Raw genomic sequence first — 27781 nt, 5'->3', positions numbered from 1 at the left:
GTGTAACGTTACATGAATGCAGTGCGGATTTTGGAAATCATACCTTGTACTCTCTTCCGCAACCAAAAATAGTGTTGGTTTGCTAATCTGTTAGTTAAGGGTAGTCACGTGTATATTATGTCGTTAAAATCACAGTTTTAAAGTAGTCGGACCAAACTGAGCTATTATGTGCACCTAGATGGTACCATTTCCACTCGTGTAACACAAAGTTCCGTATTAACAAAGCCCTCGGAGACAACCGTCAGTATCCCACCATGCAACAGTGAGCTAGCAGCAGAAGCTAACCAGCACATTTGACCCTGTGTGTGCCATGATGAGTTAGACATCCGGGCTGTGTGGATGGAAGATGGCGACACTTATCCTCCCTGGTGAATGGATCAAAAACTGGGAAAAATCAGGAAAACACGAATTGTGAGTAGGTCTGAACTTCAACACGGTGTCAGAGGTTACAGTTGTTGGCTGATATAAGCTAACTAATAAAAACGTATCTAGTAATGTCATTTCAAGCCAGTCTTTCAAGTGTGTTCGCTCGAGCTAACAGAAGCGCTAACATTAGCAAGCTAAGCTAAAAAGCCCATCTCAGGTGGCCTGCAGCGTTACTTAACGCCGCTATTTGAACAAAATAAACACATCTTCTAAATAGTTGGCATTACACCGTGAATACAGTCGATTTAATCCGTTTCGTCACCTAAATTGAACTAGCTAACGTTACCTGCATGCTAAACTATGCTAAGCTACTACGCTAAACCATTCCTTCATTTGTAAACACGGTGACTAGCAAAGCTAAGCTAGTTAGCATCCATGTAGCGTTAGCTCACTCCCCGGCTGCATCCATTTACGTCCAGCCACTCAATACAAGTGAATTTAATGCCAAAATTCAGATAGTTTGCCAACGTTATTTGCCAACAGACAATCGACGAGCAGTTGGCGACATAATCCTTCCCTAGCTAGCGTTGTGTAACGTTAACAGTAACGTTAACATGAATATGAATCAAGTGGAGGGAAACGACGTTAGAGCAACGTTAGCTAGCTGTAACGTTAGCTACGGCATCTGGGATGTCTACTGAATGTTGGACCATTGATTTCCCAGGCATGGCAGGCAGCATGAAAAGATAACTGACATTTCATGATTTTATTCGATAAACGTTCTCTTCTGAAAGCTATCCACCTCTTGGGTAATGACTGTAACGTTAACGTACAGCTCACGCTTAAGCATTACGTTGTCAGCTAACGTTTAGCTAGCTAGATCTTTGTGTAAGCCATCAGTTAGCTAACTTATTAACAATGGTATGGCTCCATTTCGATAAACAAATCACCACTCCGTGCTAACCAACTATATCTGGACAGCAAACATCAACTTCATTGGCTCAGCGTCAAATCCACCAACCTAACATTAGAAAGATGCAGCACCATAGGAGCTCGCCATAACAACATCTGGAAATCAAAACCTAACTCGGAATGTTTTTTTTTAGCTTGATTATTCTATTATAAGGGAAAATATTGCGTGAAGATTCTCCACTCATTTTCTGTAGCACAGCCATCACGTACAGGCGGAGACACAATAGGCTCATCCTCAGTGCTAGCTACTAGGCCTTGAATATTTAAGTAAGGCCTGCAGTGAGATGCATCAACTCAAACTACTACATTCTTCGTCGTGCACATACAACTTGTGTTTTAGGCCGATAGCACTTTGACAGAAACTTGTTTCAGATAGTTGCAACACATTAGCAACTTGTAAAACGCTCCTATGGAGAGAAAAACTCATACATGTATTTAAGAGATGCACAATATCCCCCTTCTGCATGTCTCCGACTCTGGTACAGATCCCCTAATATGCACTGATTGTAAAACATTTCCTATAGCAAAATCTCTGCTGCTGGGCAGAGCTCAGGTGAAGCTGTACAGCTTCAGCCAATCCAGTATAAAGTGTTAAATAAATGTTTTGTTGAAGACATACTTATTTCCCTTCACACAAAACAGCTAAATACTTGATTATAGTGTGTCTGTTTAAGCAGCACAGTGGTAAATCCTCAAGTTGGAGGGTCATGTTTTAAGGCCCAATGTCAGCAAGCCCTACAGGCTACCTGTCACCTGAGGATGCCATCCTGTTCAGTAACATCACTATGGTAGGCAGAAAGTGAAAGGGCAATTTCCATGTGCTGATAATCAACGTGCCACATTGTTATTACATAACAACTTTTATCAGGTCAAATAATGTCTTTTCTTCACAAGCCGTCTAGCATTATTGTGACATTTGGATCTGTATGTGTCTGATATATCTGTCAGGAGTGAGTCAGGAAGGCCAGGGTATAAAATTGATTCAGTGCCGTACCTGCACGAAGTGCACGAAGTGAACATGGCCTGCCAGCCTCATATGAATAGCCCTGACACACCGCTGTCAGTTTGGCATCGTTGAGCATCTCTGACTGATCATTGCATGTACAGTAGTTCTCGCAGTGCGTCTAGCATCATGAATTCGAACAGAAGACATTGAGGCCGCACAAATGATCCGATCAGTCTGTGTTTGTCAGCGCCAGTTCTTTGAGCCCAGTTGAGCTGTCAACTAGACAGCCCTGAATTATGTCTTTGGTTTTATCATCTTGGATACATCCAGATTGGAAAAAACTTTCTTGGGAGTTTTGAAATATCAACCATTTCTCCAAATTTCTCAATTTATCTGGGGTATGGTGTTGGCATAGTGTTAAATGCATAAGTAACCCAGATGTTAAAAGAATATTGGTGTGCAGGTAATTGTAACCAATGAAGCCACTGCATTTGTATTGTTTTTTGGGAATTAATTTAATAAGCTGTATAAAGCAAGTTAGTGACTGTATACATGTTAAATATAGGAAGATTAAAAGGCTATGGATTGTTATGTTTGAGTACTCTAACTGACCAGAATTTTGTCTTTTTATTTCATAGTGTACAACTCTGCAAAGAACTTACAGAGAAAACAGATCATGGAAGTGAGGTTCGAGGTAAGTTGAGACTGACCTCAGTTCTGTTAGACTCGTTTTTTGTTCACCTCTCACGTGTTTAAACTTCTGTGCTGTACACACAGACGCACATCCATCATGGGAATTGCGGTAGTTCGAACCAATTAGCTACGTAAGAAAAATATATATTTGAAAATGATGCGCTAAAGTTTGACAAAAATGGTAAAAAAAAAACCTTGGTTGTCCGTTTACAGCTGAAATGTTTATGATGGCAAAAGCAGTGATAAAAATGTATTTGTATGGATATGATATGAAGATATCTGAAAATCTATAAATTGGCCCCCCGCGACCCCTAACGGGATAAGCGGTTGCAGATGGATGGATGGATTAATCCACAACATGCTATTTTTTTTTGTGCCAGAGGGGAACGACGAAGCACATATCACCATTACTAAACACATGTAAATCTCCTTCAGACAGTATCATCTTCAGTTAAATAATCACTAATTGCAGTGATAAATGGCACCAAAAGACATGGTAACATGCCTGTTTTTCCAAAATTTTAGTTTCCTTTGACATTGTTCACAAACACCGCGTTTTTTTTTAAATTCTTCGGCTTCTCGAAATACTGCCACACTGCAGATAGCTTTTTCATATGACAGCTTTCAGTCAAGCTGCAACTTGCAGATTGCCTAGTCAGACCAGTGTGTTTGCTTCAGTGTGATCAGTTGTTAAATGTCACCATGTCTTTGTTTTTGCACAACAGTAAACTTATGTGTGAATACAAACGGAAATGTTTTGAATAAGCGATCAAAACTCAGATGCATTAATGATAATTATCCATTTATCTATTAGTGGTCCCAGCCCTCACGATGCACATCTGATCCCTGTGTCGGATAACGTACAGTGCCTCACCTATCCAATTCAGTGTCGTTTTCACATTTAAAGGGGTAGTTTGGGTGTTTTGAAGTGGGGTTGTATGAGAGGGCGTACCGACCGTCATCTACTGTAGGTAATACGCTGACTATAGATAAGTACCTCATACAACCCCACTTCAAAACAAACACCCAAACTATTCCTTTTAAGAGCCTTTTCCTGTCAGTTCTGTCAATTCAGTTTAAGATGAACTGTGTCTCGTGTCTTGTCCGTTTACCCCTCCAGATATACAGGCCGCCTTATACGAGCTCTGCTGGCAAGTTGTGCAGGGGAACCTGAAGTTGGATCTTGTTGCCAGCGTCCTTGGGGACATGATGGTATTAAACACATAGAAGTGTCAACACTGTATTTTAAAGAGACAAAGCTTTTATTCCTTGTTCATTACTTGTTTTCATTCCATCATGTTTAGTGTCTGCTCTGGACAGAAATTGGAGTATTTTTTTTTCTGGCACATGGGTTCAGAGTTTCTACATCATTGTATGTCTGTAGAATTTCAGTGAACTTCTGTTTTTTTTTTTTTTCAGGAACTCCGAGATGACATGTCATCAATTTTAGCAGACGTGTTCAGTATACTAGGTATGTTTTGGTTGAGTTATTGTATCTGAAGTAATGCATTCAAAGAAAGTCAATTATAGTATGCAATATTAAAATAGCTTATAGTGTTTGGCAAACTTGACATATTTTTACTGTCATAATGTTTTTTTTAAAAAACTATTTTTCACAGATTTGGAGACTGGTGCACTGGAAGAAAAAATCAAACGTGACCATTACACACAACTAGTGGGAGCATGTTTGGTAAGAATACTATTTCTGTATTAACATCAGAATAATTTTATATTAAAAACACTTTATGTACCTAGAATATAATACAAAGGCTGCCTGAAGAAAGCTATTTGTATCATCAAAATACGAGAGCTTGTATTATATTATTGTACTTAGCATTTCACTTAATTGTCACTGTTGCAGCACAGTTATAAGCTAAAAAAAATTTCATTGTCCTGAATGTGCGATGGTGTAATTGGTATATAACAATTTCGGAACTTTGGATGAAGTTTATATCAATGTCTATTGGTGTCATAGATACATTACTGATTTTGATAACCATGTCTGTAATAAACTACAAAAACAAATCAATGAACTAGTTACATTTGTTTTATTTCAGTTTTTTGTTCCGGAAGCCATCCTGAAAGAGAGGCTGGATCCAGAAACCCTTGAATCTCTTGGACTTATAAAACAAGCCCATCAGTTCAATCAGAAGATTGTAAAAATCAAGACTAAACTATTGTAAGTAGAGTGCACAGTTTAGTAGAGATGTAATAGACATGACATGAATAAAAAGGGTGCATTTAATTTTTGTAATCTTGTATTTCTTCTCAGTTACAAGCAACAGAAGTTTAACTTGCTAAGGGAGGAGAATGAGGGCTATGGCAAACTAATCACTGAGCTCGGCCAAGACCTCTCAGGCAACATCACCAGCCACATTGTCCTGGAGAGCATCAAGTCCCTCATAGGTACCTGACACGTCTTTTTCTGTGTGACTGCATTGAATATGGTGCTACTATGTCTTTAGCTACAGTCTTGCAAATCCTACATCTACTTTCTTGTTGAATGTGCCTTCAATGTTTTTTTTTAAAAATTGACCATAATGGATTAGATGTGTCTGTGTCTAAATGTATCCCCGTCACACCTGATTTGACCTTGTGTTTGTATAAATACTCTTTACTTACTGACCTGTTTTTTGTTTTTTTATTCAATTGCCTGCTTAGTGGTCTTATTTCTTCTGTCTGCAGGATGTTTCAACTTGGACCCTAATCGTGTTTTGGACATAATCCTGGAGGTGTATGAGAGTCGATCTGACCAAGATGAGTTCTTCCTGGCTCTCATCAAGTCCTACATGTGTGAACCACTCACCCTTTGCCACATCCTGGGTTTTAAATTCAAATTCTACCAGGTGAGAATTACAAGAATGGGTAATCAAAGGCACTGAAAGCTAGAATGTGTCCATTAACATATGCTGCTTGTATATTTCAAAATGCCTTGAGCTTTTTACCAAGCCCATTGCCACATATTTTAAATGACAATAAACAGTCCGTCCAAACAATCCCAAACTGTAATTATAGCATGAGTCATATTTCATTTGTCACTTTTATTATGCCTCCGCGCCGACGACAGTCGCATTATGTTTTCGGGGTGGTCTGTCCGTATCATTCTAGTGAATGCGATATCTCAGGAACGCCAGGAGGGAATCTCTTCTTATTTGCCACAAACGTCCACTTGAGCTCAAGGATGAACTGATTAGATTTTGGTGGTCAAAGGTCAAGGTCACTGTGACCTCAGGTCCGTCCAATTCTCATGAACGTGATATCTCGGGAACACCTTGTGGGAATTTCTTCAAATGTGGCACAAACTTCCACTTCCACCATTCCCAAACATGTATTTGGCCATAACTCAATAATTCATATGCTAATTATGACAATTTCCCCCAAATGTCTAATAGGACAAAATGATGAAGTGATGACATTTCTTGGTTAGCGGAGGCATACAACCGCAAGGTGGTAATTATAGTTTACCATCCATGACAGCAACACTGGTATCGTGTCTGTCATCAAGGCAAAATGTGACACCTGGAGACACCTACTGTAGTGGGAACTACCACAGAAGCCGTTTTGAGTATTCTGCCAGGTGTTTATTTTTCTGTCTGAGGACAGTTTTTTCTCACCGTGATAGCATTGCCACTGTGCAAGATGCAGTCACAAAAATGTACAGGTGTGTGAAGACGGGCGTGGTCTTATGCAAGGGCGCTGGAAGTGGGGATCGGGCCATTGGCACCTGGTCCGATTTGGCATCGCAACTGGTGTGATCCCATCGCAAGATGGTCTCTAATTTTCAATGATAATAATTTATTTTATTGTGTCTTTATTCAGGAGCCCAATGAGGAAACCCCCAAGTCACTTTACCACATTGCTGCTGCTCTGCTTCACCATAACCTGATAGAGCTGGAAGACCTCTACGTACATGTAAGGAAAAGGAACAGCTCGAGTCAAGCTGCTCGTCACATTAATTAAAAAAGATCACCAATCGATTAACAGATGTCAGTCATGATTTGAGAATATGAGTTTTGCAAACCTAATGCTGTAATGTCAGGATGATTTATGTGACAAATATATTCACTTCATTATAATATCAGACCTGTGTGTCAAATACAAAATTAAATGTTATTTCACCTACATCAAATAGGAAGCCACTGTAGAATACTTTGTCCTGTAGACTGAAAACTCTTTTGTATGCCTCTGTCATTCCAGCTGATGCCAGTAGATGCCATCATCGTAGAGGAACACAAACGAGATATCTCAGAGGCCAAGCAGATTGCCCGCAAGCTGGTCATGGTTGTGTTGCCCTCAGAGAAAAGTGAAGACAAAGACAAGGAGAAAGAAAAGGAGGAGGAGAAGAACGAGAAGGTATCAAAGCATGTGTAAATATAAGTCTGGATGGATGTTGAGAGCCAGAGGATTGAGAGTGACAGAAAATTGTTTAAAGCCTATTCTGCTTCACCTGAAGTCAAGTTAACCTGTAGAGGAACTTTGGGAGTTACTTCATTACGTTAACATTTTTGACATAGAAATATATTAAAATGAAAAAGTCACACCCAATGTCTGAACAGTTGAGGTTTAGTTGGGTTAAAAATATGGGAAATTACACCTAGAGTAATCAACTTTAAAAATCCATCACTTTGGAGTGTGACATCAGCTGTGCTGACTGGTTTATTAAGTGTTACTGAACTTTGGCATGTTTAATAATAGACAGACACTCTGCTCTTTTCTGTGCCCTCAGCCACCCGATAACCAGAAGCTTGGTCTGTTGGAAGCGCTGCTTAGAATTGGAGACTGGCACCACGCCCAGAGTATTATGGACCAGATGCCGTCTTTCTACGCAACTTCTCACAAGGCCATTGCGCTGGCACTCTGCCAGCTTGTGCACCTGACTGTGGAGCCTCTTTACAGAAGGTGTGGATTTTTTTCATGTTTCACTTACTGCCCACTATGTGTAGTCAGACCAGGAAGCATGCACAAGTACCTTTTATTACACAGCTTGAACTGACTACTTTAACTCCTACCAGTGGCAATATTTCATGCATACAAGTTCAGTAAAGCCTCGATCAGATAGAATGCATTTTAGCAGTCTGGGGTGGCATTTTGTAATGGTTTGCATGCTGCTCTTGCGTTGCTGAGCGCCTCGCCTGTATATGCCTCACGTTTTTACAGGAGCGCACTGAACGCCTCAAGTTGAAGAAAATTCAAATCAGAACGGAATAAAGCGCCCAAACGTCATTAGCGTTTTTCTTCTCATTGTGGTGACTCATGATGGATACCTGGAGCTACTGTATATGACTTTACCAAACATAGTTACCATGATAGAACAGAAAACCGCAGGAGGCAAATTAGTGCAGTACTTGAGATTTCAGCTAAGTTGTTTTCATTAATTTTGTAATAAGGTAACGTTAGCCCTTATTTGGTGATTGCCTAGCAACATATACTGTGTGTGTGTGTATATATATATATAAACGTTCTGTCTGATCGGGCAACAGAAAGGCAGTGCGGTGCACCTTGCGTTTTCCGCCTGCAAAATGTGCTCTGTCTAATCAGGGTCTAAAAAAAGGAAAAATACATAACTAAGCCAGAAAAAGAAAAAACAAAGGCTCTGACACACTGGTCTGTTCCTCACAGGGCTGGCCTCCCAAAAGGAGCAAGGGGATGTGTAATACATCCACTGAGGAACAAGCGGGCCCCTCGTCCTGCAGAGAGCTTCGAAGATCTACGCAGAGACACATTCAGCATGATCTGCTACCTTGGCCCTCACCTCTCCCATGACCCTATCCTCTTTGCCAAGATTGTGCGTCTGGGCAAGGCCTTCATGAAAGAGGTACAAAACCGTCACCACTACATTACTGCATCTGCACTACAGCCTAAATCTTTTTTTGACTCCTATTTGGTGTCCTTCGCTTCTCAGTACCAAAGTGATGGCAGAACTGATGTCAAAGAGAAAATGGTAGGTATAAACGCTGTTTTGTTTTTTAATGATGTTTATCTATGTAGTACATGTTACTGCAAAGACCTTATTAATGTTGCTTGTTCATTGCAGGAAACTCTATTGAGTTGTTTCCTGAGCATTGCAGACCAGGTGCTACTCCCTTCTCTGTCTCTGATGGAGTGTAATGCTTGCATGTCTGAGGAACTGTGGGGTCTCTTCAAACTCTTTCCCTACCGACACAGGTGAGACACAAACACACTCGCACACTCTCACTACATGTGGCTCTGTTTAATTGAGCTGTCGGATAGTAAACCCTCAGGCAGTGCTCCAGGATGCTGTTTACTAGCTGGCAAGGAAAGAGTAGCACGCACAATCACACTGAGCTCATCAAGTCATGCTTGATTGTTTAAAATGCATTTTTCTGTATTATTTAGCTAAATCTTTTCTCCTCCTGAATAATGCCAGCATTTTATTTTTAGAGTCTTTGTTTTAAATACTTTGCCACAGCACTGATGAGCAATGACACTCGGCACTCCCAAAGGTTTTGTTTTACTTTAGTTGTCTGTGTCAGTTTGTTGCAGCTAATAATGCAACATCTTTAGCTACAGGACATAGTTGCACTTTGTTGTTTATTTCACTGTATTGCACACCAAACTGTGTCGACACTGTCAAAGGAAGGATCTGATATGAAACTGGACAAGTAGTGCAGTTCAGTGTGCTGTGTCAGTGTATTGTACAAGTGGGTTGTGGGTGTGTTTAATTTGTTGATGCATCTTAAGTTGTTTTTTTTCTTTTTAAATATTCCTTGACATTGCTTGCTACAAATATGACATGCAGCAAATTACTTAATCTGATTTTCAAGAGTAAGTTAACCGTTAAGAGCAGTCCTTTTTTATTTTTTTTTATTTTATTAAACTGAATGGTTGACTGCAAAAGAGGTAGAAAATGAACCCTTCTGTTATCTGGCAAATAGTCACACACATAACAGCAGTTTAACATAATGCTAGACAGGATGTGGCTACGTTATTATTCAAGGACCGCTTTGAATTGCAAGCTTTAAATTGTTTGGCAAGCCGACGTGTTTGGTGGATGTTAAAATTGTTTCCTTAAAGGTAACAGGATTTTTACAACTTCTGTGTCCTATTCTGCCAATCCTGCCCATATTTATGAATGCTGCGTAGCTAAACGCACAGTTTAATTGTGCTTCCTCTATCTATGCTCCCTCAGGTACCGGTTATATGGACAGTGGAAGAATGAGACATATACCAGCCATCCACTGTTGGTTAAAGTCAAAGCTCAGACTGTGGAAAGGGCCAAATACATTATGAAGTAAGTCATTTTTCAGAACCCAATGTACCATTACTGTGCAATCATCTGTCTTTCTGTAGCTTTGGTTGACTTTTGCTGCATCTCCAACCCAACCACCAGGTCAGTACATGTGTCCTTGTGGGCTACGTGCTTCACATTGTGTATGTGGTTATTAAAAATGTGTAGCTATTATAATTTCCCCAGCTAATTCAGACCTGTTGTGTCCAGCCGATTGGTGCTTTACTTCCTATTCATTCAAGTCAAGTTTCTGTGCAGTTTATCAGTTGCCAAGTAAATTCCTGGGATATTCCTCAGTCTTTTTCTTAGGAAATGTAGTGATCTATGTCACATAACCTCACCATCGTCTGGTAAGTCACTTCAGAAGGTGGAGAGCTTCAGATACTGAAACATTTTGGATAATGAATTCAGCTTTGAACACACCACACTATCACCAGAAATTCACTACCATCTGGACATCAAAGCCATCTTTTCTTTCGTCCTTCTGCTTCTACTACACAGAAGCATACATTTAATTTGCTGGTTCACCCTGCTCACAGTAATCTTCAGAAACAAATTTGATAAAATGTCTAAGACGGTTTGACTGTTAATATCTGGTATTACTGTTCTATATTTTTTCCCATATTCATATATGATGTAAAAAGCCAAAGAAAATAACCTGATAAGAAAATTAGGGGTATGTATGTGAAGTTGCAAATCTTATAATATTTGCTAATTTAATAAAACTTCACTCATTGGATGGACTAGATTGGATGCATAGATGTGTTAATGTTTTGTTTTTCACCAGCCCTCTCAAGCTAAGCTGTATTGAAAGGAACGTTTAACACACAGCGCAAGAATTCAAATTGGAGCTTGGGAATACTTTGTTTTGGTTCTGGTCAAGTAATTATTCTAACACTTTTCTGCTATAAATCACTGCTTTATCTTAAGCTGACAACCACAAGAGCATTTTGTCAATTGCTGTGAAGCTTACAGAAGTGACCGTCTTTGCTTACAGCACTCGTTGCATCATCTTGTGTTTTTAATCTGATATTTCCCATCTTGTGCTTTTTTTCCCCCTCCATAGGCGGTTGACCAAAGAGAATGTGAAACAATCTGGAAGGCAGATTGGCAAGCTGAGCCATAGCAATCCCACCATCCTCTTTGACTATGTAAGTGTATTTTTCTTTGATTAATTTATTCTACTTAAGACCCATTTTGAATGATGTCAACAAACTACAAAGACAAATTAATTCCAGATTTTGCAGGCGAAAATAAACAGTGTTCTTCTACAGCATGAAGCGCCTTGCTCCCTCCATATACCAATTATATTTTAACATTAACATTCTTCCTCATTTAATATAATATCTGAATTGAAACATTTTCAATTTGAGCAAAGTACTGTGCTTTGATATATCCTTACACACTTACAATTAATGTTTTGCTGTGTAATAGTATTAGAGATGCACCGATAGCAATTTTTTCATGGCTGATTAATTTCTAAGAACTATAAGTGACAGCATACACAAACATTTTCTTTCCTTTCATGGAAAATTGAAATTCAATTGTATATTTATAATAAAACATTGACTGTTAAATAACTTATATTTTCTCCAAACTGCATCAAGTTACAGGATCTTCTATCACTCACTAAAACAAATCTGAAATATCAGACTGATCGGCCAGTCACCGGTCATGGCCGATCAGCTGGTTTCGACCGATAGCTGATCAATCGGTGCATCTGTAAGAAGTATTCTTAATAATGTCACATGCCTTACACTGTTCTGTGTTTGTAGTAGCGCTAAACAATGCAAATACAATATAGAAGACATCGTTAAGTGTAGAGAATTTTTGCATATGCAGTAATCGGAGGATGTACCATGTTGAGTGGTCTGCATTTCTACACATCTCTGCAAACTACTTCACCACTCCCTTTTGTAACTGAGTTTATTCCCCTGATCTGTGGATATTTAAGTGTAGATGCACATATACCATAAGGATGACTTAAGCAGATTTGTTTGGCTACTCAGTGGAGGTAAAGTGGTAGAATCAGGTAAGGTATAATGTACAGTATATCCTCTTTAGTTGGTGATGTTTTGTCTCCTCCTCTGTCCTGTTGTACATCAGATGCTGTCTCAGATCCAATGGTACGACAACCTCATCGTTCCAGTGGTGGACTCCTTGAAATACCTCACGTCCCTCAACTATGATGTCTTGGCCTGTATCCTACACTGTTCCCTCTTTATTTAGTCAGCTAACAACATACATGTATGTGTGTGTGAGTGTTGGAGGCAGTGGGGTGCGAAGGTTAAAGGGCTTCTTTCCGTTTTCTTTGTTGTTCCACTTAACTCTGTCTTCAGATTGCATCATTGAGGCTCTGGCCAATCCCGAGAAGGAGAAGATGAAGCATGACGACACCACCATCTCCTCGTGGCTTCAGAGTATGTGGCTTCACAGTTACTGTACAGCAGTCACATCATTAATTTGCATGCAAAAGGAGAGAAACCGTTTGATGTTTTAATGAGTGTCTAACATACACCTGTTCGTCTTGTCAACCAAGGCCTGGCGAGTCTATGTGGAGCCGTGTTCAGAAAATACCCAATTGAGTTGGCCGGCCTTCTTCAGTATGTCACCAATCAGCTAAAAGCAGGGAAGAGGTAAGTAGCTCCAAACGACAAATAACAGGATGAGTCCAAGCACCTGTGGGGCTTTATTATCACTGCAAATCACATCACAACTGACAGTAACAAGCAATGGCTCATGGGCAGGAAAGTGACTACACAGTATTCTGCAAAATTGGACTTAATACATTAATATGATAGAGGTTATTCACGTTGCCTTGAATATCACAGATAAAAATATGGCATGTTGATAATAGAATATTTTAAAATAATTTTAAGGAGATGTTTAACTTGTCACATTCTGCATTATATTTTGTGTGCTTTACTTTATACGTCCCTCCTCTCCCTGCAGTTTTGACCTGTTGATCCTGAAAGAGGTGGTGCAGAAAATGGCTGGCATTGAGATCACAGACGAGATGACCTCAGAGCAGTTAGAGGCCATGACCGGAGGGGAGCAACTCAAAGCGGAGGTATATAGACTCCAGTAGAGTTATCATTCCCTGATGCAGTCTCTTGCGCAAGATCTGTATGACTGAACAGTGCTGAACCTGAGCGCGGGTTATTTTCTTCATGGATGTGACTCTGTCAACAGGGTGGCTACTTCGGCCAGATCAGGAACACCAAGAAGTCGTCACAGCGTCTGAAGGATGCACTGCTGGACCACGAATTGGCCTTGCCTCTGTGTTTACTCATGGCTCAGCAACGAAATGGTGTGGTTTTCTTGGAGGGTGGAGAGAAACACCTCAAACTTGTCGGCCACCTCTATGACCAGGTATGCACCCTCTCTCAATATATTAATGTAATCTAGTCCTTTTTTTAGCAGTAAAGTAAACAATTAAATGCCCCTGAATAGACACTCAACACACCTCCTAACAAGATAAATCTTTCTTTTTCTGATATAATTATTTGTATTCCTGCAGTGTCATGACACATTAGTGCAGTTTGGTGGCTTTCTGGCCTCCAACCTGAGCACTGAGGACTACATCAAGCGGGTTCCCTCCATAGACATCCTTTGTAACCAGTTCCACACTCCACATGATGCTGCCTTCTTTCTGTCTCGGCCAATGTACGCCCATCAGATTTTGGTGAGTGGACTAGTCAGAACCCCAGTTTGCATCATGTCACATTTCTGTTATTGAGGGAGATTGTAGTTGTTATGATAAAAACTATGATCTGGTACACATTTTTCCCAGGCGATTCACTCCAAGTGAGTTTTTCACGGTATAGTTTTTGTATAAACATTAAGATGAAAACTGAGAAGAGCCTTCTGTTTTTTTCCTCTTGACTTTACTCGTTTACTTGCTTTCCTCACTTCCATTTTTCTTCTCGTGCACTGATTCGTTTATGTTGAACCTTGAAAATGATTTAAAGACTCAAAACCCCATTAAAAAAAATTTGGCTGATTGATAGAGGGTTTGTGGGTGTGAGAAGTGTAACAAAATATATTACCAAATCAGTACTTAATTGTATTCTCTCTATAACTGCATTTCTACATTTTACATCACCTTTTTGTGCTATTTGTATCAATTTATTTAGAACCAAGAAACTATTTCAAATCAAGACAAACATCTTTTTATTTGGAGAAAATGGAGCCCTTACTTTATGCTCTCTATTCACAGTCTAAGTACGATGAGCTTAAGAAAGCAGAGAAAGGCAACCGGCAGCAGCAGAAGGTACACAAGTACGTGGCAGCCTGTGAACAGGTGATGACACCAGTGCACGAGGCTGTAGTGTCCCTCCATCCAGCCAGGGTCTGGGACGACCTTCGCCCCCAGTTCTACGCTACCTTCTGGTCCCTCACCATGTACGACCTGGCTGTTCCACATTCTGCCTACGAGCGCGAGGTCAACAAGCTCAAGGTCCAGATCAAGGCCATCGAGGAGAACCCGGAGATAGTGAGTAGTTGGTCCACAGCCTGCACTTGACACACCACTTGTGACCATTTTTACATTTTATAATTAACTGAAGCATTTGTGTTGTTTGGCTTACAATAATTGCAGCAGTAGAGTATTACAAAAAGCAGCTGATGCAGAGGAGTGCAAGACTCTGTTATTGTATGAGAGATGTAAAAGAGTAAGACAATTATAGGTTGCTTTGTGTATTTATGGTGTGAATATTCTTTCCTTCCAATGTAGCCCTTGAATAAGAAAAAGAAGGAGAAGGAACGTTGCACTGCCCTACAGGAAAAACTGCAGGAGGAGGAAAAGAAGCAGCTGGAGCACGTCCAAAGGGTTCTACACCGCCTCAAACTGGAGAAAGACAACTGGTTGTTGGCCAGTAAGTATCCCCATTTTCATTTGAGTATGATTGATCTTTGAAGTGTATTTATAGAGCCACAATAATTACAAAGCCTAAGTTTGGTTCTTACAGCAACTACATGGATGGAATTAGGCTTTCAGAAGTATATAACACAGATGGCTAATGTCTAAATGTAAATTACCAATCTGTCTCTGTTACTAATACAACTCGAAATGCTTACTGACAGAATCCACAAAGAACGAGACCATAACAAAGTTCCTGCAGCTCTGTCTGTTCCCTCGCTGCATCTTCTCCTCCATCGACGCCGTGTACTGTGCGCGCTTCGTCGAGCTGGTCCACCAGCAGAAGACGCCCAACTTCTGCACCCTCCTGTGCTATGACAGGGTAAGACACTTATCTACATACATGCTGAGACTCTTAAACACTTATGATGATGAAAATTAATTAAACTACATTTTTACAGCAGTCTTCTTAAAGCTTCAAAGTGATTTATTAGATTACACACATAACATAAATAATAATGTGATTAATGAAAGGGGATAATTAAGGCTCTCATTTGGCTCAGTCAACAGAACAGAAGTAGTAGAAATAGCCATTAAAATAACACTAAAGAATACATTTAAGTGTCAAAACTCCACTGAGTGGATCAACAACCACTCAAGTGCTCCATCAAATTAAAGCCTGAATGGGATGTTTAATAACTGCTGGCCCGTTTTTGTAAAATTAAGTCAGACCATAAATAAATGCAGTTCTGAGATATTGAGCATCAAAGCTTTGACGTACCATCTGGCAAAATCTTTGCAGACCTTTATAGGTTTTTCCATATGCAACTCATTATAGTTAGCTAACACACTACATTGTGTCACTCTGCAGGTGTTCTCCGCCATCATTTACACCGTGGCCAGCTGTACGGAGAATGAGTCCCATCGCTACGGACGCTTCCTCTGCTGCATGCTGGAGACGGTGACCCGTTGGCACAGCGACCGCGCCATCTATGAGAAGGTGTCCATTTCTACTTGTTCTACTACACTTGTCACTTTGTTTTACTTGTAGCATGTTCTGATGCCATCCCTTAAATCACCACTTCCAGCTTCTGCCCTCAGGGCAAAGGTACAGAGTCCCCTGTGCACAGAAAAACATCTATAAAAAATAGTTTCTCCCTGTTGCCATAAAATATCTTAAGCAGTAAGGACAGCTACTTTTTGAAGCCAGCTTGCTATCTCAGCACGCAGCATTTTATATCTATTTATTTAACCTTGATTCAGTCCTCACCATTAGGTACTTGGTGCTCCTTTTAACGTAGCTTCTATTGTGTATTGTTTTTATGTAAATGTGTTTTAATGTACCCTTTTTAATATCAGATTTTGCACATGCAAACCAAAGACAAATTTCTGCCTTTTGCACGCAAAAAGTAAACAAAGTATTTTCTATTTTTATGTAAGATGAGCTGGGAATGAATCTGTCTGTTCTTATTGTGTGGCCATAGGAGTGCGTCAATTACCCTGGCTTCCTGACCATCTTCAGAGCCACAGGCTTCGATGGCGGGAACAAAGCAGATCAACTGGATTATGAGAACTTCAGGCATGTGGTGCACAAGTGGCACTACATGCTGACTAAAGTGAGCTGCCCTTTCCTTATCATTATTTTTCTTCTTGAAAATTCTGTCCTGTGGCAGTCTGAGCTCTGTGGAAGGTGTGTATTTATCTAAGATCACGTCCTCTGTCTCTGCTCCATTTAGGCTTCAGTTCACTGCCTGGAGACGGGAGATTACACCCACATCCGGAATATTCTCATCGTGCTCACCAAGATCCTGCCCTGCTACCCCAAGGTCCTGAACCTGGGCCAAGCGCTGGAGTGCCGTGTTCACAAGATCTGCCTCGAGGAGAAGGACAAGAGGCCAGACCTCTATGCCTTAGCAATGGGGTAACACAGCATTGTGTGCTGTTCAGCTCTCTGCAGAGCATACCGTTAAAATACTGTATATTATGTGTGGTAATGAAATGGAAAATGTGGAAAGATGGGGTCCTGAAAGAAGAGCAGTGTGCGTTATCTAATTTGTTGAATTATGGATGTTTTATTATAAATATCTGTTAAGCACCAAAGAGTGGCAAGTGGTTACTGTAATGCAGATGTTTGAGCTTTGTTCGGGATGGGTAGACAGTCCGTTGAAGATTTTAACGATTTGCAAGATGGCCAGTGCATTATATTTTAGCTCGAGAATGGACATGGGAGGCAGTTTATTATAATTCAGCCTTTTAGTGTTAATCAAGTACCTGTTAAAAGGATAACCTTGAGATTTTTAAAGCATATTACAAGTCTAGTTGCTCTTGTTTAGCATCCGCTTGATAGTACACAACAAGTGTACAGTCAGGGACAAATCCTTTTCTAGGTGGTAGTCTGCACTTAAGTATATACTGATCACCACCTATGAGTGTCCATTCTTGTGTTTATTTATAGCAGAGTATGCAGGGGTTTGTAGATGCAAGGAAATGCTGAGCTCAAATACCTGAGTTTCCCTGTCTCTGTTTAGAAGTTATATTCTTTACAATGTTTGACACTTGTTCTTTTGAGGCCTTGTGCAAACCCTTTATGCATCTTATAGTTATTCAGGTCGGTTGAAAAGCCAGAAGGTGCACATGGTCCCCGAGAATGAGTTTCACCACAAGGAGCAGCCAGCACGCAGCGCCACCCCTGCCAGTCAACAGAACGGCCCCGGCAGCACATTCAAGCCTGCCACCAGCACAAGCAAGACAGAGGAGGGGACGTCAGAGGATGGTGGTGAGTGATTAGAAACACGGCGAGGCTGTTTTGAATTCAGTACAGGGTCAGTAAGGGACCAGATATAATATGGTATTGTACCACATTTGGCTTAAATTTTGTTCTCATCTTCCGAATCATGTTGTTTCATTACATTTGGTAAATATTAAAATGCTTAAGCTTTTTTGTTGTTGTTATTTTCCTTTAAAATATTAATAAGTTCAATGCCATAAAACAAACATTGGTGCTACAAATCCTGATATGCATGTCAGTAATATTGATACTGTGCTCATACAATTCTTTTGTTTGTTTTTTTGCAGATCGGGGGAAGGATAAATCTCAGGGGGCCACAAAGCCAGTGAACAAAGCCAACAGTGCAGCGGCCAAAGTGACCACCAGCAACGGGAACGGTGCTCTCAACAGGTAAGTATCTTAAGAGCTGCTATGACACAAAGTCATCTCAGACAAAGCTTATAAAAGCATCAAAACTTACTGTGAGTAGCGATGTAAGTCTATATATAATACTGTATTAGGATCAGCAGAATTTTGTAAAAAACATTTTTAATTAAGAATTTTGAAAATGAAAAATTCATCCCTTTGCAGCACCAAAGCTGTTAAAGAGCGGGAAGACAAAGAGAAGAGCGGGAAGGAGAAAAAGGAGAAAAAGGAGAAGACACCAGGCAGCACTCCTGAGACAAAGGCGGAGAACCGTCGGGAGAAGCAGAGAGACGAGAGAGCAGGCAAGGAGGAGCGGGCGGCACGCGAGGGTAAGGAGAAGACCCCCAAGGCAGACCGGGAGAAAGTGAAGGCCGAGGAGAAGAGCAGCAAAGACGACAAGGCCAAAGCTGGCAACGGGGAGCCTGTGGAGCCATCCAGGGAGCGCGATGCCATCAAGGAGTCCAAGAGCAAGGAGAAAGGAGACAGGAGCGCAGTGGCCGGGTCCATCAAGTCACCAGGTCCCAGATCAGAGTCAGCCGAATCTGAGAGGGGTAAGGAGTCTTTACTGGTTGTCTGTTATACTGATGTGTTCTCCACACAGCTCAGTCCACATAAAAGTATTCATCTCACGATGTTGAATCACGTGGATGTCATGCCTTTAGGAGAAGCCCATTGCTCAATATGTTTAATTTAATACATCAAATCAAATGCAAGTAGGAATTTTCTCGCCCCTTGCAAAATGTCTCGTCAGTCATGAGTGGATAAATGGAAGCTTTTTGTGATGATTGAATAATTAAACACATTTCAATCTTCTCAACTTTACAGATCACAAAAGACGAAAGATCGACAGTCACTCTTCTCCGTCCCACTCCTCGTCTGTTAAGGTTAGTATGGCTTGAGGAAGGCTGTGCCAGTTTCTTCTCTATCTACCGGAGCGTTCCCTGCCGTTGCACATTCCAGCATCCCGAAGATCACCAAGGAGAGTTGTCGCACATGCAGGCATGGCATCTGGAAATCCCAACCAAATCCATGGGAGTTGGAAAGCATTCCATGGACATCAGCATAATATTTTGCAGAATTGGGAGAAAACCCCTCAAAGACTTAGCCAAGAGAATATTGTGTATAATGAGTATTTTCATATTGAAATATTTATCTATTTTCATATTAATGAAAGCAGTCAGTGTGCCTTGGGAAGAAAGAGATTTTTTAAAGCATTTTTATATTCCTTGTGGATTCTTTTTGCTTTTTTGAGAATGATATCCACCTGAAGTAAAATGGCTTGCCAAATCAAGAGCTTTCGCCTTCTCCAATGGCAATTTTTTTTTAACATCGAGAGCAGTTTTTTTTACTACTTGAAATGGTGTCCAAGATTTTTTTCCCCGTTTTTGCGAGCTGAGAAGATACCCTGGTTAAAGTGATGTAAAGTATTTTACTTCCCCCTCAACGTGCCCGGATCCAGCGCAGAGTCGAGTCGGATGGTGTCCAGCAAAACCACGCTGCTGTGGGAGCGCCACGCTGCTGTAGGAGCGCCACGCTGCTGTAGGAGCGCCACGCTGCTGTAGGAGCGCCACGCTGCTGTAGGAGCGCCACGCTGCTGTAGGAGCGCCAAGCTGCTGTAGGAGCGCCAAGCTGCTGCGGCTCAGTCATCGGCCCCCCTTCTATCTCCGTTTGTTAAAACGGCCTGCATCACGTCACACGATCCAGTCAGTCCTGCCGGCCCCTACAACGCTACCCCCACAGCGCTACCCCCACAACTACCAGCCATCAGCATCAACAGTCGTACTACCTCCTGGCAAGCCACCAGCAACTGAGATCAACGGAGAAAATGAATGTCGCAGTTTTGAATCAGCCAAAAATGCAGAGGAAAGTAAGCCTGCCCCTACGAAGCGAGAGAGAGAGAGGGAAAGCGTGGGCGAAGCCTGAATCATCTGGAGCGTTGCCCAAACCACTGGAAGCTTGTGATAGTTCTTTATTTTACCCTTCCACCAGAGAAATAGGCTCCCTGTGTCTTATCCATACCTGAACTGTAAGTGACAGCAACAGTTACCTATGTAGAGCTGCAGTCAAGCACATACGAATTAAGTGATTTGTCTTACACACACAGGCACACGCATACACATTATTTACAGCACTTGCACTTTAGATGTATTGACTACAAGCTGCGCTGTAGGACTTTTATATTATGCTGCCTGATATTGCAGACATGTCTGTAGTAATATGACTAGCAGTTATTTCATATATGCTCAGGGTTTTCTATTTTAAGTATTGACATTCCAGATGTTGAGCTTATGAACTCTCCTTTATGTAATAACCTTGTCAAAGCCTTAGTCCTTGAAGGTCAGAGGTCAAGGGAGAAGTATGCTGTTGGTCCGGGCAGCCCAGACTCCCCTCCCCCAACCCCCCCAACCCCTTCTTCCAACTCTCTACTGCTGTCTGACAACCTCCTTCCAAACCCCCCCCCACCCCCTCCCAGCTCATCTGTCATCTCCATTCATCCCTACAGGACAATAGCAACGAACCCAAGGAGTCCACATCCAAGGTTTGAACTGCCTCTGCTACTCCTACATTCTCTCAGATTGTCTGTTTTCTTTGTTCAGGAGCCAAAAATGTGTACCGCTGCTGACGAGAATTAAATTTGGGTGCGTTCCAAATCGCATACTTTATTTTTTCACTTTTAGTGCGTACAAATGCTGCCCTTTCAAAGTGCATTCTATTTCATGTAGTATGCATACAATTGGGACATACTACTTCGCCACAACATTGCGCCTCGACCCTCTTTCTCATAATGTATATCCGCTCCGCAGAGGATTGTGGGTCAGAATAGCCAGAAAAGCATGCTGGCTTGCATACTGCAAAATGCGACCGGATGTAGTAGGACATCCTGGTATTTTTGGCATAGTGCATTTGACATACTATGTATTGGGACATGGCATACTAAATAGTATGGTAGTATGCGTATTGGAACGCACATTTAGATGTCAGTGATTTTCTCCATCTCCATTTTTTTGTATTCTCACACTTTGTAATAAGGACAGTATTAGTGGATTCATTTGTGTGTCACCATTACCAAATTGCTGGATGTAAAAACCAAAGCAATGAGTTAAATGAGGCAAAAAAGGCTCTGTAGAAATGAGTAGGACTGCAGTTTGGTGATAATCTCTGTGGCTTTTTCATTACAAGCAACCTCTTTCACATTACACATAGACATTTGATTGATTTTTAATATAAAGAATACTGAGTAGCTTAGCTGTAAGGTTCGTCTTTTGGCATCATTTACAGATAATTTAGACCCGAATTTGAAAAATACAGAAAGGCGCATCATAAACAACAAACAGTTGTTTCTTCAGGTTATGTTTGTTACAACATTGGATCACATTGGATGTAATTAGGTTTTTTGACTAACTAATTGACCTTAATCAAGCACAAACAGAAAAAAAAGCTAATATTTAGTAGAGGCAGTCATTTTAGCCCTGTGTCTATGTGGACATGTCTGTACCCTACACTTCTTTATGTTGATCAGTGTTGATGTCTTTGTGATTCAGTGTTCAAGACAAAAAAACAATGTCCTAGCAGGTTGGATATTGTGAAAAATGTCAGGGTAAAAAACTTACATGACTAAAATGTCTCACTGAATGTGTCACAGTCACTGAACTACATGTACTGCTTAGGATCATATTCATTGTTTGACTTATTTCCACATCAACATTTGTGCAGAAAGAAGTATATATGTCATGTATGGTAACACTTTACTTAAAAGACACAGTCACACGTGAGAAATTGACATTCACCTCCGGTTCTCCACCATTCTGTGCGAGCGAGGCGGCGAAAAAACATTTGCTTCCAGTTGCGAAGCAAATTCACGTCTTCGCATTTGCATGGAGTATAACTTTGGTGATTGTCACTCGCTTGCATTCGCACATGTGTGACCGTGCCTTAATAGGATAGTTTTGGGTGTTTTTGAAATGGGGTTGTATGATGTACTTATCCATAGTCTGTGTATTATCTACAGTAGATGATTTTCTGCATGTTCCCAGTTTGGAGAAACGGACAGGAGTTACTGCACTTAACCAAAGCTGCAAAAGCTGCAAAAAGCAATAAAACCATATTCTACATTTGTTGTGAAAAAAATACACAAAAACAACAACAACAAAGTACTCGAGACTTTCCTGAGAAATTCAAAATCAGATCAAACCAGGAGTCACATCACTAAATGTTATTGTCAGCTTTAAAAATAAAAAGGGTGGTGATGAAATTTTTGGAATTTTTTTTTATCCATTTACTGAGGTGGACTGGCAGCAGCAAAACATATTTTAGCAACCTAAAAGAAAGGCCCCAACTAATAAAAATCTATATCCGTTCAAGCGTACGCTATATTTATAATATTTTCACTGCTTTACTGTGCCGTCAGACAGCCCTTTCCTGCAGGAAACTGAAGCAGTTGTATCCGTCTATGCTCTCGCCAATGCCGCCAGACTCCATTGAGAATTTTTTTTTAATTTTGGCTTGTTCGGTTAGTTTGTTTGTGCTATTGTATGACTTTGGTGAATCCAATCTAACCAAAGTCACACAATGACACAAACGAACGATCGGGGCAGCGGTAGACCAGCAACTCCTGTGTTCTGCAAGTAAATTTACTGTTTTTTTCAACAGAGTCTGGTTGCTGTAGCGAGAGCATAGATAACCGCTTCAGTTTCTTGTTGGAAACATAGACTGTATAGCTGTCGCACGGGACGGTAAACCGCCGAAAATACACAGCAGTACATTGCTTTGTTTCCGTACGGTAACTCCTCTCTACTTCTCCAAACTGGGTTTGGGCTGACCGTCATCTACTGTAGATAATACGCTGACTATGGATAAGTACCTCATACAACCCCACTTCAAAACACCCAAACTATCTATTTAAGTCCTCCTAATAACATCAAATATGAAAACACAAAATTTATGTTCATACAGCTTTTATTATGTTATTAATTATCTGTTTATGCGTCAGCCTCCACTTGCCCACAAGAGTTCTATTCATTAAAATGCTTATATCAGTTTCCAACTACATTAGTGTTATTAACCATTTATTAAATGTTTATATAATGCTTATAAATGCTAAATAGGGGGAAATAAACTAAAGTGTTGCCCACTTTTTTTAATGTACAGTATAATAGATTATGGACAACTATTTTAAAGAATATTCCCAGTTAGCCATGAGTTGTAGTTTTTGCTGTGAAGTGGTTCATCACCTACCTCACTGTTGAGTCCCGCTTTCACTGGAAGCTAACAATAAATCCTCCACTACCGACAGGACCGATTTGAACTTAGTCAAAGCATGTTGTGATATTTGTTAAATCATATTAGTTTGGCGGCATGGAACTGCAGTGAGTGTTAAAGTTCTTTAATAGCTTTTTGGAATTGGAGTCAGTTTTTGTCGTCAGCTTGATCAATACTGGTTACAAACCTTTTTCTAAGTATTTCAAATCTCAGTAATAGGTATTTGAATAGAAATAGTCATATCAGTCAATATTTGAAACTGATAAGATCAATGTGGAGCAACAAAAAAAGATTTCAGTGTTTAGTATTTTTCACATTGTTTGTTTTAATACTACTGTTGGTTATTTATTTGTAACATTAACTTCAATTTGTAGTGATGTTAACACTCAATATGAATGCCCTCTGGACAACATAAACATATTTTTGTTTGTCTCGTTCTGTTCATATATAATTGCCTTCACAGCACCACGCCAACTACAATTCAGTTACCCGGTCCAAGAGCAGAGAGAGGGAGATGGAGAAGAAAGATTCAGACAACACACAAGGCCGATCCAAAGAGAAGAAGGAAGAAAAGGATCGCAAAGAAAGGAAAAGAGTCAGTATTTGACAAGACCACTGCACTTTCAGAAAAGGACATCCTAGTGAAGTTTTTTGGGTAGCAACAAGGGATTGGTTCAATATGTTCATACATTCTATGGTTCGGATTTTTTGTTCCCACCATTAACATGCTCTATGTCGTGTCGTTTCTATTTTAGGACCACGCTGTCAATGACCGTGAGACGAGCCAAGAGTCCAAACGTAGAAAGGATGAGAATGGAACGAGTATGTTGGTTCTTGACAGATCTGAAGTAGCCATTCTCCCAACAAGTCAAGTGTAAACAAAAAACAAACTTGATCTTCTCTTCCCAGATTCCTCCAAAAACAGCAAGAGCGCGAGTCCTTCTTGCGATTCCCCGCTTTCAGCTGAAAAAGAGAAGAGCAAAAGATCCAAATCCTCCAGCAAAGAGAAGACCGAGTCTGTGAAACCTGAGCGGACGTCCTCTGGAGGCAAAAAGGTCAACTCAGCTCTACTGTTTGTAGAGTACATGACCTTTAATTCAGGAACTTGTAGTCTTATCGTCCCTCGTCATTTCAGTTAAATCGTACATTTTTATTGCGTGAATAATAAATTTAGGTGTAAATTAATACTAAATATTCATGCCGCTTTATCTCCATTACTACTGACCTGTTTTTAAATTCATACTTCTTTGTGTTTTGTGCCACAGGAATCCAGACACGATAAAGAGAAATCTGAAAAGAAGGAGAAGAGGGACAGCAGCGGAGGAAAGGAAGAGAAAAAGCAATATCCTTAACGTAACGTAGATCACATAACTCATATTTCAATCATATTTGTACTGTTTAGTGTGAATATTTTAATATTTAAAGGTATGGAGTCTTTCAAAATTGTAGTTTTTTTTTAACTTCACTGCTTCACCAGGTCAGTTGGCCACATTTGTGGTCATCACAGATGAAGTAGCTTGTTTTAAAACTCTTCTTATATCTCAATATGGATACGGATAGTAGTACACTTCCATGTAGTACACTATGTACTTACTTATGCAGGGCGTGAATTTCGACAGGGTAGTGTTGTCTCAAATCAAACACGGCTGTTGTGCACTAACTGGAAAATGACGATCGCAACATTTGACCACTTCTTCATCTTATTTTTAAGGGCAAATTGTAACCAGACGGAGCATTTACGACAACATACGACCGCGATTGTCACCTTCTAAAATATCTGCCAGATTGTTTGCTAACTAAATTGTATTACAGTGGAAACCGCTTAAAGTGATCACGGTTACAGTGATCAACCACTTATATGAATCAAAAAGCAATCATTCCTATACAAACATGTTAGACTAACCTCAGTTGAATTTTTGTTTTGTTTTTTACTTTACTCCCTTGATATTTTGCCTCGCGGGCCGTCTGCTTTCTGGCTGGATACCTTTTCTACGTGCACATTGATTATCGTGACGGGAAAAGGAAAGTCATCTCTGAATGAAAAACGAATGCGCACGGGGGAAAGCACCCTCGTCAAGTGGATTGCTAATGCCTCGTCACATAAGGCCCCCAAAGTGAAACTTTTTACGATCCTCAACCGGCCTCGGCGGCACACATGTAGACCGGCGCCCATCTCCCTCAATGCCGCTACTGAGTGAGAGAACAATTAGATGATAATCTGCACTAGAAATGACGCATAACAACACAGATTTGTAATAATCATCCACTTAGGGTGATCAATTTGACCCAGACAGACGTGATCACTATAAGCAGTTTCCACTGTAATTGTATTCCGGTGTTCACCAGAGCAACCGCTGCGGGTTCCTCGGCTGCCATTTTCACAGGTTTGGTGGTCCCTCCCTTTTCCGCTACGTAGCCAAGAAGGCGACCGTTGAGGGTGAGAAGTGTCCAGCGTTCCACACTCAACTTTTTGACCGTTATGAGTACACCATCTGGGAACTCGTAGTGCACTGCATTTTGCCACACAGTGTGAATGCACTTGTGCACTCAAGATAGTAAGCGTGGTTACGGAAGTTTGCAAATTAACACTGCATGTGTAAACATTTGTGCACCAGCATTACACCATGTGTTAAGCCACCCACTGCACTAAATGTGTTTCCATTATGAGAGAATCACCTCCATTTGTATCTATTGTGTGACACTAAACACACTCGTGCAATAACTGTTGAAGATTGCAGCAGATGCTATATTGCATTGAGGAGCCAGCCAACAGGACTTGTAAACATAATTAGTGCACTAATCCTCCGCCTATAACCGTTCAACTTTTCTAATTTCAACATTTAACTGTAGGCAAATTTACAATTACCGCGGCCCACTCTGATACGTGTCGAGCTAAACTGATCATAATCTTTAACTTGGATCTCATTATTGGATTTGGACATTTCGAAAGAGCCATTTTGTTGCAAATACTGTTGCTCATTCGCTTTATAGCAGGCAGTTACTGGCACTCAAGTATTAATGGTGTTTTCCTCATTTCCTGAAATGGGAAAAAAAGATTATTTTAAAATGATTAAAAACGATTATTTTGGGGTTCTGATCATGTTCACTGTGTTAGATCACACCCTTTAATATCAGTTAGAAGATGAAAAATAAGCAGCCTGGATTCAAGGTTCGTCTCTGTTCTATGACTCAAACAGATGTTTGTGACAATATTTCTACCTGTCCCCCTTTCAGTCTTTGATTTATTTACCATTTCCCTTAACAGTCATACTCATAAATCCTCTGACAAGCACAGATAATGTGCACCTATCAGTGAAGGTAAAACACACTCAACGTCTTCGTAAACAGCTCTCAATACAACATCTCTGAGGTCAGTATTTCATATATTTTCTCTGCTCCTCTGATCCACAGCAGAACTGGAGAAGCTGTGTTTTTTATCTGCGAGACATCTGCAATTCCATCTCTGTACTCGTACTCATTTCTGCCTGTGTTGTTTTGCTGTAAACTCCCCTCCCAAGTGTTTGTTAGCTGTAGTTATCTCAACTTTTTTTCCGTTTCAGTATACAGTAAACCAGCTGAAATATTTTTTCTTTTTTATTATCCAGTATGGGCACAATGTGCTGCTCTAATCACAATATTATTTTAATTAGAAAACGTGGTTACTGTATGAAATGATCTCTTGGTAACACCTGGTCATGGATTCAATAATCTCATGCTTGAAAATGTGTATTTTATTTTGTACTTTGTCAGGCTTCGCTTTTTGCTCGTTTTATTGGAGTTAACATGCTTTCCATACTCACTTACCTCATATCCTTTTGAGATACTTAGATATTTTTTATTTATTTATCTCCACCTTTTAATCTGAGTAAGACGGTCAACGAAAGTGAGGAAAATGATACAAAGGACCAGTTTGTATATTGTGTACAATAATAAAGAGGGTAACATGAAATTCACATCATGTTATTTCTTCTTTTTTTTCTTTTTGATGTCCCTTACAGTCCTTTTGTGATTTTGTGTTAATCAGGTTTTTACATAATTTATAAAAATGCCAGTTCGACCTTGATTCAAATGTAGAATTGTAAAGAAAAATCAGACGAAAACATTCTGACGCTCTGTACTCCAAATACAACTGTTTCGAAAATGACTTTTGGAGATTTTATCTGCTGTACTCAATGAGTGTAAGCTTTTTTTAAAAAAAACAAAAAAACAATAAATAATAGTTTTCCTAGTGTGTCACTTTGA

The 27781-nt window shown here is 40.3% G+C and overlaps 1 protein-coding gene and 1 long non-coding RNA gene across 6 annotated transcripts; both read left to right on the top strand.

Moving 5' to 3' along the window:
- The first annotated feature begins 243 nt into the window (after positions 1–243).
- Positions 244–27781, top strand: thoc2 (THO complex 2). 5 transcript variants are annotated; one of them, XR_012590391.1, is made up of 39 exons: positions 244–411; positions 2923–2978; positions 4098–4189; positions 4397–4448; positions 4597–4667; positions 5035–5156; positions 5250–5383; positions 5663–5823; positions 6797–6889; positions 7175–7330; positions 7704–7876; positions 8597–8792; positions 8880–8918; positions 9012–9142; positions 10128–10229; positions 11293–11377; positions 12333–12426; positions 12566–12646; positions 12766–12862; positions 13179–13296; positions 13419–13598; positions 13747–13911; positions 14446–14721; positions 14962–15103; positions 15312–15469; positions 15959–16087; positions 16572–16703; positions 16824–17008; positions 17688–17863; positions 18163–18265; positions 18446–18831; positions 19106–19164; positions 20754–20819; positions 24003–24134; positions 24295–24361; positions 24449–24594; positions 24805–24892; positions 26805–26857; positions 26951–27781. XR_012590391.1 is itself a non-coding variant. In XM_074611483.1 (39 exons), exons 1-38 carry the CDS (start codon positions 347–349, stop codon positions 26836–26838), a joined length of 4725 nt encoding a protein of 1574 aa, XP_074467584.1. In that variant the 5' UTR covers positions 244–346; the 3' UTR covers positions 26839–26857; positions 26954–27781. The 5 variants fall into 5 exon arrangements, 3 of the variants coding, with proteins under 3 accessions (XP_074467584.1, XP_074467583.1, XP_074467585.1); XM_074611483.1 differs by having other exon boundaries at positions 24805–24881; positions 26811–26857; positions 26954–27781; XM_074611482.1 differs by having other exon boundaries at positions 24805–24881; positions 26811–26857.
- Positions 20192–20690, top strand: LOC141753118 (uncharacterized). The gene is made up of 2 exons (XR_012590393.1): positions 20192–20306; positions 20603–20690. It is a non-coding gene; the product is annotated as an uncharacterized LOC141753118 (long non-coding RNA).

The sequence above is a fragment of the Sebastes fasciatus genome, chromosome 16 (assembly GCF_043250625.1).
Source record: "Sebastes fasciatus isolate fSebFas1 chromosome 16, fSebFas1.pri, whole genome shotgun sequence".
In the NCBI taxonomy this organism is placed as follows: Eukaryota; Metazoa; Chordata; class Actinopteri; order Perciformes; family Sebastidae; genus Sebastes; species Sebastes fasciatus.
This window is presented reverse-complemented; position numbering and strand designations above follow the sequence as displayed.